The sequence below is a fragment of the Brassica napus genome, chromosome C5 (assembly GCF_020379485.1).
Source record: "Brassica napus cultivar Da-Ae chromosome C5, Da-Ae, whole genome shotgun sequence".
In the NCBI taxonomy this organism is placed as follows: Eukaryota; Viridiplantae; Streptophyta; class Magnoliopsida; order Brassicales; family Brassicaceae; genus Brassica; species Brassica napus.
In genome coordinates this window covers 36,558,503-36,573,262 of record NC_063448.1, presented here as the reverse complement: position 1 = coordinate 36,573,262, position 14,760 = coordinate 36,558,503, and the positions used below count along the sequence as shown (strand labels likewise).

Below are 14,760 nucleotides of genomic sequence, written 5' to 3'. Positions count from 1 at the left end.
TTTTAATATAAACCTAACAATCAGATTACGATTCTGTAGTTTAATGGTTTAAGTTTTTGTTAAAAGAATATTTAAAAAGATTTTACCATATCCTACCAAATTCTCCTTTTAAATCTCCACCAAAATCCTTGAATTCAACAAAACCCTCCATCAAAATACTTGAATTCAACAAAACCTTCTCAAATCCCTAATTCAATAAGCCCCCCTAAGCAATTTTATATGGTAGTGTTGAGATGCTGTTTTTATTTGCATGATCAGTCTTAATGATTTTTTTTGTAACAAGGCTTTCATATTAAAATGCATAAGTAAAAATACAAGGTATGAATGAGTTTTCTCACCCATAAGTTTGAAAAAGAGAGCAACAAATAGAGAGTGAGAGAACACCCTAGAGAAAGATCAACAAGTGAATCTTAAGAGGGAAAGATAAAGAAAAAGACAACCGTTAGTGTACATGGTTCCCTCGGCCGCGACGACCTCGTTTACCTTTTCCTCTAACATTTGTCCATTCCATATCTTGAATTTTTTGAGTCGGTTTAATCAGTCTTCCTCCTCTAGTTATGTTATAACCAGAAGTCTCTCCAACCTCACCTAAACCATCATCTCTCCCATGTGTTAGCGGGGAAAAATCCCGCTCCATATGAAATTTCTGAAGGTTGTTGGCGGTAGGAGAGTAATGACTAATTGATTGCTCATTTCCAGAGGCTTGAGGAGTCTCCAAAATGATTTCTTTTGATGGAATTTCTTCCATAACATGTGACTGAGGATGAGCAGTTTCTTCAACTGCTAACATAGATAAATTGTTTTCAATCTTTGAGCAAGAAGTAGATTGTACCTCATGCGAATGGGTGAATGTAGTAGAAGCAGGGACCTCAGGAGGTGTAGTGAGAGCAGAATTTGTAGTGATCTTGTGTGCTTGATGGCCAGGAGTCAAGTGCGAGTCAGTCTCCACAGCACCCACCAATGTGGATGAGTTTGGTAGCAACATATCTATCGCCACGAAAGGGATCTCTTCATTTGTTACATTAGCTTTCGCAAGAGCGGAATCATGTAGTTTATGAGGCAGAAGACACCTCTTCTCCTTATGACCAAGCGCTCCACATCTCTCACAAGCACTTGGGATCCAAGTATACTCGACATCCACCAGATAGATATTCTCTTGCTTATCATCTAGAGCAATTTGTTTCGGAAAAGGTTTATCCAACTCAACCTCAACTAATATCTTAGCTTCTCCCATAATTGTTGGGTGTAAACGAGGTCTGTGTGTAAGCATTGGCTCTCCCAACCCAGATGCTATATGACTAATTCCTAATCTAGAGAAACAAGAGTCTGGGATATTCTTCACGTTTACCCACACCGGTAAAGTAGATGATCAGTCTTAATGATGAGTTCCATTTGTATTATATTTGCAGGTTATTTTTATTTTGGTCCAAAATGTGCATATTCACAATTTAATAGAAGCAAAAATAAGTTTCCCTTCACGTGCACCCATATGTTGATGGCAAGGCCATAGGTAGAAATGGCTAGCTGATAAATAGGTTTCTGTTAATATTATTTTCATTTCATTGCATGTGTAGACAACTGTTCCAGGACTAAAGCAGCGCCACAGTTATTGTATGCACCAACGAAGTCTCTGGAATTAAACGTTAGGTTGTCAAAGTCTTAGTGTGTTTATTCTTGATGTTTGTGTTTTTTTTTTTTTTGCTAAATTCTTGATGTTTGTGTTGTAGTGAGCATTACCGCCTACGGGTATGCTGAACTTTGCGAGTTAGACAATTGAAAAGATCTATTTCAATGTGATCTGGAAAACTGGAAAAATCTGTATTGGAGTATGGTATTGTACGAAGGATCTTGCCTTATGCTATATATTATAAATTTTTCAATAGACGGAAACGACTTTACAAGAAAACGTCCACAACCAAAATCCACACACCCAAATAAATATTATTGCAACAATAGTCCAAAAGTAACATAAAACTATTTGATTGCTATCACAATAGTAGAAACGGATGATCATATGTAACTCGGTAAGTGGTCTTCTGCAGCACGTAACTTTACCCTTGGGCCAAAGCTAAAGCCATATGCTTTCTAAATCAAAGGCTTAAAGTTCAGAGAAGGTATCTAAATCTATATATCTATGTCTTTAACAAGAGAACCAAATCATAAGAGGAAATGGATATGGTTTTCTCAGTTTGTGCAGCCCGTGAGAAGTTCTAGAAGAAACGTTTGCAGAACGGCACCAATTTGTGTTGACAATAGACAGCAGAAAAAAAAGTTGATATGAAAAATAAAAGACACTCGCAAGATAAAACAGGGCATCACTGAACCTGATCTCATGTACAAACTAACCATATATTTGGCCACAATATTCATATATATATATATAACAATTTCAAAACAAACACCCGTGCGTCCGCACGAGTCAAAATCTAGTATGATATTTCTTTTCTAAGACATTTGCTAACTTTTATTTGTATTCAGAAGTTTGAATTGATATGTTTTAAATTTAAAAAAAAAACTAGACAGAGAGCACGGTTGTTATATCTAACATATAACAAAATGAAATCAAACTCTTTATTAACATGTCTACCAAAATGTTAAAAAAACAACTACTTTTGAGTCAAAAGTGGGGTTAAATCCATACAAGTTTTTGTATATATTTAAAAATCTGAAAAATCATATATATATTCCTCTTTTCTCAAGTTAGTAAAACAGTTATTCAATGCTCATACTTAATATTTGATCAACAAAAACAAGATATTTATTATATAAAAACATAGGTTGTCGAGACCATTATTTTTATCGCCTTTGTGAAAAAATGGAAAGTAGTAAAATGATTCCAATTTAAAATGTTTAAACATGTAGATTAATATAAATATGATGCTTTTCAGATTCAAAATTATTTCAGAAATAGTTAACTTTATTATTCAGAGATATTTTAAGATATAACTAGACTTTGACCCGCGCGCCCGCGCAGGTGTTTCTTTTCGGTTTGTATTGTTTGATATCTATTTTTGTTTATCTCTTTGTTTTAAATTTGTATAAACGTGATCTTGCTAATAATGTAGTCTATGCTGATTAAAAAATTAAAATAATAAATAACATTAGTTACTTCTTATTATATCCACATCGTCGAAATAAATGTTTGCCCATCGTAGAATTTGTTTGTGTTTATTTGTATATAAAACCAATTAAAAAAAATATTAATATGTTTTTTATTTATTAATTTGCTTTAGAAAATAATTTTTTTTTATTTTTTCAATGAATAAGTTTGCGCGAAAGTACTAACATTATTTTTTTGTCTTATAGATCAAATATAGTTGGTAGATTATATGTATACGAAAAAAGCTCGACTTTAATTTTTTTTAATATTCTGTATAAATAAATAATATATTTTTTTATGTAATTTAATAATTTATAGTCGAAGCATCAGAATTTATTAAAATCAGTTGGTTCAATATATAATAGCATATTTAGAAATATATTTTTTTGATAGATATATAAATAAAAAATTTAATCGACATACCTTTTTAATAATATAGATAACAAAAGCCCGGTTGCAGACAAAAAAAATAACAAAAGCCCAATTAGGTATTTAACTACTTTACCCAGGAAAAAAAACAGAAACAACCATAAAAAAAACTCACCTAGCGATCTAAACAAAGGAGTCTAGGGTTCAGATGTTCCACAGAATTTCTTCACCGAATTCCACAGAATTTCTTTCAATCCTGTTCAAATGGACCAAGTTGCAATAATCGTGAAATCTATAGAATCAAGGTACTAATTTTGTTGAATTTCCGTTGTAAAAACTGAACCAACTATATTCTCGGTTTGACATCAACGAATCATCTTATGGGTCTCATATTGGGTTTCTTGCAGATGTAAGAACTGGAGCCATAGAAGGAAAAAGTAGACATTGAAGACATCAAAATTAAGACTGTTTGAAGATCTGTGATCCTTTGCAAAGATCTGCGATGTAATGGACAGAGTGGTCAGATAAAATTGTGATCAAGACAGAGATAAGAGAGAATCCATAACTGTAATGAGTATGAAGCCCACATGAAAGTCTAAGAAAAAGCTAAGTACTCTATTTTCTTCTTTTGAATATCCGTTTGAGTAATAATAATCTAAGCTACGGTTGGTTGATATATTATTTTAGTCTGTTTGTCTTAACACTCGAATAAACTTATAAAGATAATCTTCCTTGAAGATAAGAGTTGTTTGAATAGGTCAATTAGGATGATATATGTATTATCTATAGCTTAGTGAAGTTTGTTTGGTTGTTTGGCTTATATTGCATTTATTTTACGTTTCCAATGACAGATATTTATTTTATGACATGGTTTGTTTCTAAAATTGGTTGTAGATCACATGTATATGTCTAGATAAGTCCGAGAATTTATTTTTGGTTGAGTACTTTTGTGTTATTTTTTTCACTTTTAGAGCAAGAACTCTTGTTAGACGTCGATGCTATGAATTATAAAGCGGATTGATAAAAGGAAAATATTCAACAAAGTTCTTATTTCTGATTTATGTAAACTCTATACATGGCGTGCAGGTCATACAAGTCTGTTTGATACTTAACGTGCACTTTCAAGAAGACAACATAGCATATCGAACAACACAAGGTTAGTAAATTACTGCTGAAGTTTAAATCTTATAACACAGAATCACATAATGTAGAATATAAATATATATTTTTTTTTTGCTTTTAATTTGATTGAATTATTCATAACTGGTTATGGAAAAGTTTTCAATCACACGGCATTGCCCAATTGGTAGTTTTCATTGAACATTGTACATGTGATTCCTTTTGCATGAAGCATGGATTTTATCAACCTATAAAATATGTCTTTTGTATTAGTTTTAGATCAACTGAACGTGAAAGAAAATAATTGATTGTGTTTTTAAAACTTACATATTCATCGGCAAAAACCAATTGAAGAGTCTCTCCTCCTCTGAATGAGGTGTTTTGTTGACAGGAATTGAGCAATTTGACTTGAGATCCCTAGTTAGTTTTAAATGGTTTCACGTTTTTGAGAACTCTGAAACTTGCATTGGTCGACATTGTTTTTTTTTTGTCTCTGATCTGAATGGGAATGCAGTCCTCGATGTAGTATGAAGAGTATATATAGTTCTTTAGGCGAGATATTGACTGTAGTCAAATCTTAACTAAATTATTTGAAAGATTGATTTGCAAGTTGTAGAATAGGAATATACTAAATGTTAGGAATATTTAGTAAAGATCCTTACGGTACAATTTTGTATCACGTAATGATAAGTATTTTAAAGTTAGGAATATACTAAAAGTGTTGCAATGTGTCTATCCTAGTAAACTGTGATTAGCAAGTCTATATATTTTTGTTATTAATGTGATAGCTTTAATTTAGGTATTTGTTATGTTAATGTTAGTAAGATAGTCAATGATTTTAGGAATATTTCCGATTCAGTTGATATCTTGTTTTAATGATATGTCCAACTAAATCGCAAGAAAGATTTTCTGTTTGAAAATACTAAATTAGTATAAATTTCGAATTTTGTTTATTCAGAACTAATATATGCTAAACCGTATGGTTTTAAAATTGTATGCAATTCATGTAATAGATATAATCCAGTTTAGTGATGTTCTGAACAATTTACATTTCTAAAGTTATGTATTAGTTATGGTTTGTAATTTTAATTGAATTAGATTTTGGCAGTTGAATTAACAATCTCGGTTTGCTAATTTATTAAACCATTTTCTTGCAGATATTGGGATAGTGGTGACATGAAAAAGGAATCCTATTTTTTGGTTAGAAAGATAGAAATTGACGCCATTTGGGTCAAACAAAGGTTAATGGGCTTTGCCCAATCTTTTCGTCATACACCGTGAAAGTCTCGTCTAAATATTAGTAAATATGCATAGTTAATACCAGTGGAAATCACTTGTAATTATTTAGGAAAAGCCTGGAGTAAGTACAAAATGTACTTCTGTTTTAATAGTTTAGATTATTTGAAAGATTGATTTGCAAGTTGTAGAATAGGAATATACTAAATGTTAGGAATATTTAGTAAAGATCCTTACGGTACAATTTTGTATCACGTAATGATAAGTATTTTAAAGTTAGGAATATACTAAAAGTGTTGCAATGTGTCTATCCTAGTAAACTGTGATTAGCAAGTCTATATATTTTTGTTATTAATGTGATAGCTTTAATTTAGGTATTTGTTATGTTAATGTTAGTAAGATAGTCAATGATTTTAGGAATATTTCCGATTCAGTTGATATCTTGTTTTAATGATATGTCCAACTAAATCGCAAGAAAGATTTTCTGTTTGAAAATACTAAATTAGTATAAATTTCGAATTTTGTTTATTCAGAACTAATATATGCTAAACCGTATGGTTTTAAAATTGTATGCAATTCATGTAATATATATAATCCAGTTTAGTGATGTTCTGAACAATTTACATTTCTAAAGTTATGTATTAGTTATGGTTTGTAATTTTAATTGAATTAGATTTTGGCAGTTGAATTAACAATCTCGGTTTGCTAATTTATTAAACCATTTTCTTGCAGATATTGGGATAGTGGTGACATGAAAAAGGAATCCTATTTTTTGGTTAGAAAGATAGAAATTGACGCCATTTGGGTCAAACAAAGGTTAATGGGCTTGCCCAATCTTTTCGTCATACACCGTGAAAGTCTCGTCTAAATATTAGTAAATATGCATAGTTAATACCAGTGGAAATCACTTGTAATTATTTAGGAAAAGCCTGGAGTAAGTACAAAATGTACTTCTGTTTTAATAGTTTAGATTATTTGAAAACAAAGTTCAACATTGATTCAGTTTTTTTGGCATAAAATCTATTATTATCCAAATCAAATCTAAATTGTAAAATCTGGATAAATGCTTTTTGTTACTGTCACGATAATTATTTTTTAAATTATAAAAATTTATAAATAAAATTTTCAGTTACAATTTTGGTCTTTTATTGCAGAAAATCTATAATTATCTAAATTATATGTAAATAACGATTTTATGCCGGTATAAAAAGCTTTGTTTTCTTCCATATTTCTTCATTAAAAAAATTTCTAAGTAAATATGGCTTCTCTAAGATTTATTTTATGTTGTGTCTTAGTAAATTGTGCATGTGCGACAATAGTTTCTCATGATGGTCGAGCCATCACCATTGATGGTCATCGCCGAGTCCTCCTTTCTGGTTCAATCCATTACCCTAGAAGCACTCCTGAGGTATTTAATATATCATACATCGAACACTATGAGTCGCGCATTCTTATGTGTTTACTACTAATTATATTCATTTTTGTTAATATGTTTAGATGTGGCCAGATCATATAAAAAAGGGTAAGGAAGGTGGTCTTGATGCGATCGAAACTTATGTTTTCTGGAATGCGCATGAGCCTACTCGCCGTCAATATGATTTCTCTGGAAAACTAGATCTTATTCGATTCCTAAAAACCATTCAAGATGAAGGACTGTATGGTGTTCTTCGCATAAGACCATATGCATGTGCAGAGGGAATTACGGGTAATATAATAAAACAGATTTAACTAGTCTCTTTAACTGCAGTATATATATATATATATATATTACACATATATATATATATATATCAGTTTAATTAGTCTTCATAATTAACATCTTGTATGGTGATATAACTATTTCCCATATATTGTTTTGATCGGTAAATGGTCCAATGGATTGATTTTATTAATCAATATACCAAAACTTATATATCGTAAATTTTCTTATCTAGTCTCTTTAAATTATATATATATATATAATAAATTATTATAATGAGTTAGCCTCTTGTATTATGATATTATGATTTCCCTTGTAATATTTTTAATTTGTGAATTGTCTAATCATTTTTAAATAGAGGATTTCCTGTGTGGCTGCACAACATGCCCAGAATGGTGTTCAGAACTACAAACAAAGCATTTATGGTAATTTTACCTGGTGAGCAATATTCTTTTTTTTATTATCAAATATTTAGTATTCTTCTTAATTAAATTTTATATGGATCATTTATGTATAGGATGAAATACAAAACTTCACAACTATGATAGTAGACATGGTCATGAAAGAAAAGTTGTTTGCATCACAAGGGGGTCCAATTATTCTTGCTCAGGTGATCGATCTAAGTCCGAAATACATTATCCGCCTGGTAATGTTATATAAAGTTCTTAACATAAATTTTTTTATTAATCATACAGATTGAAAATGAGTACGGAAATATAATGGGACCCTATGGAGAAGCGGGTGAATCATATATTAAATTGTGTGCAAACATGGCTCAGGCTCTTAATGTTGGTGTTCCATGGATAATATGTCAACAAAATTATGCCCCTCAACCTATGGTAACAAGATCAGCCTAGTTATAATGAATATTTATTTTAAGATATTCAAAGGTTAACCATTTTAAATCGTTTTTTTTTATAGTTGAACATATGTAATGGCTTTTATTGTGACAATTTTACACCAAACAATCTCAACACTCCAAAGATGTGGACTGAGAATTGGACAGGATGGTTAGTTTTATTTTCAGTATGATTAAATATTTTTCTTTTTTAAAAAATATTTTATCATCAATAAATATTGTGTGTCTTATATTTGTTTAGGTTTAAACAATGGGGTGGTAAAAATCCTCATAGAACAACCGAAGATGTTGCATTTTCTGTTGCAAGATTCTTCCAAAGAGGAGGAACTTTTAATAATTATTACATGGTAAAATATAATAATGAAAATTTATTTATTTAATTAAGTAAGCACACAAAATAGTCATTAATTAGAAGAATTAATTGAAATACTTTTATTTTGTAGTACCATAGAGGCACCAACTTTGATAGAAGCGCAGGTGGTCCATACATCACAACTTCATATGATTATGATGCTCCCCTAGACGAATATGGTAAATTTAAATTATAGTCATATTTAATCTATTTTTGAAGTGTCTACTTTTATAACATGGGATTACTAGGTAATTTGAACCAACCAAAATACGGTCATTTGAAACAACTTCATGATGTTCTTCATTCTATGGAGAAAACTCTCACATACGGAAACATCTCCACCATTGACTTTGGAAACTCCGCATCGGTAATAGTCTTGTGATTTTTTATCAGTATTGTACATGTTATTCTGGAATTAATTACTTATCATACAAAATTACTTTATAGGCAACAATTTATACAACCCAAGAAGGATATAGCTGCTTTTTTGGAAACGGAAATGAAAATTCAGATGCAACAATTAGTTTCAGAGGAGAATCTTATGTTGTCCCAGCTTGGTCTGTTACCATTTTACCGGATTGCAAAACAGAGGCTTATAACACCGCCAAGGTTATTTCTATTAGATTTTTCCTTTGTGGATTTTAAAATTTCATGCTAACAACCATTGTTCATTCAAAGATGTAACAAAAATTCATTGTTTTGTTTGTTTTAAATTTTAGATTACCACTCAGACTTCAATGATGGTTAAGAAACCAAATGAAGCTGAAGATGACCCTTCAACTCTAAAATGGTCATGGAGACCAGAGAACATGGACAATTTCGTTTTGAGAGGAAAAGGAGAATCTACAAATACACAACTCTTTGATCAGAAAGTAGTAAGCAATGACCAAAGTGATTATCTATGGTATATGACCACCGTTAAGTTTAGAAAACGAGATCCATTTATGGGTAAAAACATGTCTCTCCGCGTCAATAGTACTGCTCATGTCCTTCGTGTTTTTGTCAATGGAAAACATATTGGTAAGTAATCTCATGTATATGTTTTTAAAATCTCTACAATTCTAGCTTACAATAAAAAAAATCTTTGATTTATGTTTTAGTTAGTCAACACGCTGAAAATGAAAAATTCCACTATGTCTTTGAGAAAGATGCAAAGTTTAAGTCTGGCCGTAATGTCATTTTTCTCCTTAGCATAACTGTGGGACTTCAGGTAAGTTATAAAATATTATATTATGTTGCATTTTTAAGTTCTAACAAAAAAAAAAATTTTGTCAAATTTCTTTATAGAACTATGGTGCTTTCTTCGAAAGTGTGCCAGTTGGAATCACTGGACCCATTTTTATTATTGGAAGAAATGGTGATGAAATCATAGTTAAGGACTTGTCTTCTCATAAATGGAGCTATAAAACCGGTTTAAATGGGTTTGAGAACAAACTCTTTAAAACGGAATCACCGTCTAAATGGTCATTTGAAAGTGTACCATTGAACCGAACCATGACTTGGTATAAGGTAATTAGATATTATTATTCATAAGATTACTAACCAAACACTTGTTGATTTAGTATCAAATAATATCATATCATTTTGTCTTTCAGACTACGTTCAAGGCTCCATTGGGAAATGATCCAGTTGTTGTCGATCTTTTGGGACTTGGAAAAGGTACGGCTTGGGTCAATGGAAACAACATTGGATGCTATTGGCTGGCATTCAATTCAAGCTCTGATGGTTGTTCTGCGAAATGTAACTATAGAGGGGCTTATTATGCTGAAAAGTACCAGACCAATTGTGGAGAACCTACACAAAGATGGTACATTTTCTATAAATTATTAGGTTTTAATTGAAATGTTTTAAATTTAAAACTGAGGAACATTTATTGGAATTTTTTTCTTGATTCTTTTCATGAACAGGTACCATGTTCCTCGTTCTTTCTTGATCACAGAAGGAGTTAACACACTAGTTTTGTTCGAGGAGATGGGAGGAAACCCATCGCTTGTCAATTTTCAAACTACTAGAGTGGGAAGTGTATGTGCTAATGTCTATGAGAAAAATGTCATTGAGCTTTCATGCGATAGGAAAACCATTTCTGCCATCAAATTTGCCTCCTTTGGTAACTCAGATGGAAATTGTGGATCTTTCGTAAAGGGAACTTGTGAAGGAAGTAAAAACGCTGTTGACATTCTAACAAAAGAATGTATCGGAAAAGAGAAGTGTTCCATTGATGTCACTGCAGAAAAGTTTGGAGTACCAGATTGCAGTGGTGTTGCTAGAAGGCTCCCTATTGAAGCTATATGTTAAGTGTTTTCTAGATTTATGGTGTTCTTTATCGTATTTTTAAATCATGTAGTACTTTTTATTTTCAAATAATTATGTCAATTTACTCATTAACGGTTGTGTTTTTATTCAATAAATGTACACATTATTCTTTTTCTCTTGGAAAATCCATGGTCATTTCTTCTCAACCATCCCCACTCTCTCTCAAAAATACGATAATTATTCTCTTCAGTATCTATTGCTTTTCTCTTTTGTTTATATTTATATCTTTCTTATCTACTATATATATTCTCATATGATTCTATCTAATCATTAGTGAATTCAATGACATTTTTATTCTCTTGGATATCAAATATTATTATTTTATTCTTTTGTCATCAACTTATACAGACTCATACCGACTCTGTAAACCAAACCGGGAGATCTTGATCCATGTGAACGACGAAAGACGGTTGCTTCCTGGCACTGTGTGCTAGACTATCCGTCTTTGTATTTTGTGTCTTTGGTATATAGATAATCTCTGATCAGAGGAAACTTTCTTTCAGGCTCTTAATATCTTCCAAATAACTTGCAAAAGCTGGCCATTCTTCTGGTTCTGAAACCATCTTCTGGTTTCGAAACCATCTTCACCAATTGTGAACAATCTGTTGCAAACGTAATATGAAATTGTCGTAAGTTTCTCATACATTCCATAGCCCAGAATAGTGCTTCCATCTCCGCATGAAGAGGAGAGAGACTAGCCCGAACATTCCTTGCCCCCATCAGCCCATCAAATCCTTCTAGAGTACTGAGCCAACGCTGGCCGGAGAAAATAACATTCTCTTTCCAGGATCCATCTGTGAAACACCATCTTCCTGGAATTGACGGTAGAGTCGTAACCTCTATGTGTGGTACCGTCTTCTATTCATTCAAAGTCTGTGCCTCAGCCCAAAGTGTAGATTCTGTTTCCACCAATTTATGTGTGTCCCTAGAATCAATGTCTAGATTACTAAAAAATTTATTATTCCTTCATTTCCAAATGTACCATAGTATCCATGCAAATTGATGATCATCCATCTGTGGGACAACTCTCCAAAAGAGATGATCCATGTTTGTGAAGAGAGAGCATGTTGGGAAAATAGTTGGATTTGTTGGTATCTTGGAGAGAGCCCAAACCTGAAGTGCTGCAGGACATTAAAAAAACACATGGTTGATCGATTCCTCACCGGCTCCGCATCTTGTGCAGCATACATCCCCTTGTATCCCTCGCGCTTGCAAATTCTTCTTGACTACTATACACCCTATACACCCTGTCACCAATTGCGCAGAATTTTTTATGGACATTCAACAAACACATGGATATCAAATATTAATAATGAACATGTTTAGAATGATTTTTGATGCAAGAACATGGAGAAACACATTCTTCTAAGTTAATGTATTCTATGTCTTTATATCACATTTCTCTAACTTGGACTTTTGGTTTTGATCTTCATCTTTGAAACTCTTATGCATATTGCATTATATTCTCTTTCCTGTAGATATTACTGGATGTTCAATCAAATTTTAAGCGCGTAAAATAAAAAATTTCATCACGAAGAACAACATATTTCATAAAAAATCATTTTATATTATTTCTAAATCCTTTAAATATTTAAAGACATGCAACGATGTCTTAAAAAACATTTATGCTCTTTAAATTATGAATTTAAATGTATTATATCATAGGATTTGATAATTTGTTTACCGTTGAGCCACTTGGTCTCAGCGGAGGTTTAGCTCTTTTGTTTATGGATGAATTTCAAGTTAATGTTTTATTTTTAAATAACAGAATGATTGACATTGAGGCAGTCATTGATGGAATAAAAGTTTTTATGACGTTTGTTTATGGGGACCCTGTTGTAGAACGTAGAGAACATGTTTGGGAACGTCTTACGCGTTTCTCAACAACACGAAATGGACCTTGGTTCATGATTGGAGACTTTAATGAGATTACTGATCATAGCGAGAAAGAGGGAGGCAGAAAACGCTCTGATAGCTCTTTCTTGCCTTTCAAGCAGATGTTGAGTGATTGTGGAATGTTAGAATTTCCATTTACTGGGAGCAAGCTGTCCTGGATTGGAAAAAGATCGGGAGGAACAACTGTTAGATGCAGACTTGACAGAGCAGTGGGTAATGAGGATTGGCACGATAAATTCCCACATTCAGCTGTCAAGTATCTGAGGCTCTTGGGCTCGGATCATCGTCCGATCCTCGCAGATATACTCACAAAACCAACAAGGAGAAAAAAGAAATTTAAGTTTGATAAGCGTTGGTTGGATAACGAGGAGCTAAGGCAAGTTATTCTAGAGGGATGGAAGTCGAATGATCTCCCTCCTGATGCGAATATAATGGAACATATTGCTAGCTGTCGGAAAGCTTTGAGTCATTGGAGGAGGCAAAATAATGTGAACTCTGAAAAGTTAGTAGAAGAGCTTAAGGAGAAGGTGGAAGGTCTTTACGAGGACGATAATGCTACTTCTGAGGAGATATCAGAGGCTCTAAAGGAATTATCCACTGCTCTTAAGGCAGAGGAACAGTTCTGGAGACAGAAAAGCAGAGTCCTATGGCTAAGGGAAGGAGATAGGAACTTGAAATTCTTTCATGCCCTCGTAAAGCAAAGAAGAGCACGTAATAGGATAACTCAGCTCCTCGATGAAAATGGAAACGTGGTGGAGGACGAGGAAGGATTAGTAGCCATTGCTACTAGCTATTTTTAGGCAAATATTTGAGTCCTCTAACCCAGAGGACATAGCTGATGCGTTAACAGAGGTTTCGACGACGATTACTGGGGATGTAAATGACAAACTTACAGCCCAGGTAACTGAGTGGGAGGTCAAATTAGCTTTGTTCGCTATGCATCCAGAGAAAGCTCCAGGACCTGATGGGATGACAGCCCTCTTCTACCAAAAGTTTTGGGATATTGTCAAGGAGGATTTAACTCGTATGGTTAACCAATTTCTCTTCGAAGGGACTATGGCCCAGGGTCTGAATGACACGAATATCTGTCTGATCCCTAAGACATCAAAGCCGAATGAGATGACAAAGTTTAGACCTATTAGCCTATGCAATGTCAGCTACAAGATAATATCTAAGGTCTTATGCCAAAGATTGAAGAAGGTTCTGCCACAGAGGATATCCGAGACTCAGTCAGCTTTTGTTGCTGGTAGACAGATCACAGATAATATCATGATTGCACAAGAGATGTTTCATGCTCTGCGAACAAAACCAGGGGGAAGAGTTAAGAGAATGGCCATAAAAACCGATATGAGTAAGGCATACGATAGGATGGAATGGTCATTCATTGAAGCGGTCATGAGAAAGATGGGATTTTTGGAGATATGGATTGAATGGATTATGCGGTGTATCACTTCGGTCAAGTATAAAGTTCTCATGAATGGTGAACCTAGGGGAAACATTATCCCTGGGAGGGGTTTACGTCAAGGAGATCCTTTGTCTCCTTTCATATTTATTCTATGCACGGAAGCGCTCGTTAGCCTTCTTAATCACGCAGAGAATCAAGGGAAGATAACAGGGATGCGTGTTGCACGCGCTAGCCCCTCGGTATCTCACCTTCTCTTTGCTGATGATAGCCTTTTCTTCTGTAAGGCGGAGCCCCGTGAATGTGAAGAAGTTATGAAAGTGGTCAGGATATATGGGAAAGCATCAGGTCAATGCATCAATTTTGATAAATCCTCTTTACTCTTTGGTAAAAGGATTCCAGCGAATGATCGACA

General features: G+C 33.2%; 2 protein-coding genes across 2 annotated transcripts; one reads left to right on the top strand and one right to left on the bottom strand.

Annotated features, from left to right (window-relative positions):
- Nucleotides 1-442: 442 nt before the first annotated feature.
- On the bottom strand, nt 443-1,234 carry LOC106432378. Its single transcript, XM_013873211.1, has one exon. The coding sequence runs from the start codon at nt 1,232-1,234 to the stop codon at nt 443-445; it is 792 nt and encodes a 263-aa protein (XP_013728665.1).
- A 6,842-nt stretch (nt 1,235-8,076) lies between these two features.
- LOC106432389 (beta-galactosidase 15-like) lies at nt 8,077-11,029 on the top strand. Its single transcript, XM_048757440.1, has 12 exons — nt 8,077-8,169; nt 8,219-8,362; nt 8,445-8,533; nt 8,624-8,729; nt 8,826-8,913; nt 8,983-9,101; nt 9,182-9,343; nt 9,454-9,754; nt 9,835-9,944; nt 10,022-10,243; nt 10,330-10,541; nt 10,642-11,029. Exons 1-12 carry the CDS (start codon nt 8,077-8,079, stop codon nt 11,027-11,029), a joined length of 2,034 nt encoding a protein of 677 aa, XP_048613397.1.
- The last annotated feature ends 3,731 nt before the right edge of the window (nt 11,030-14,760 follow it).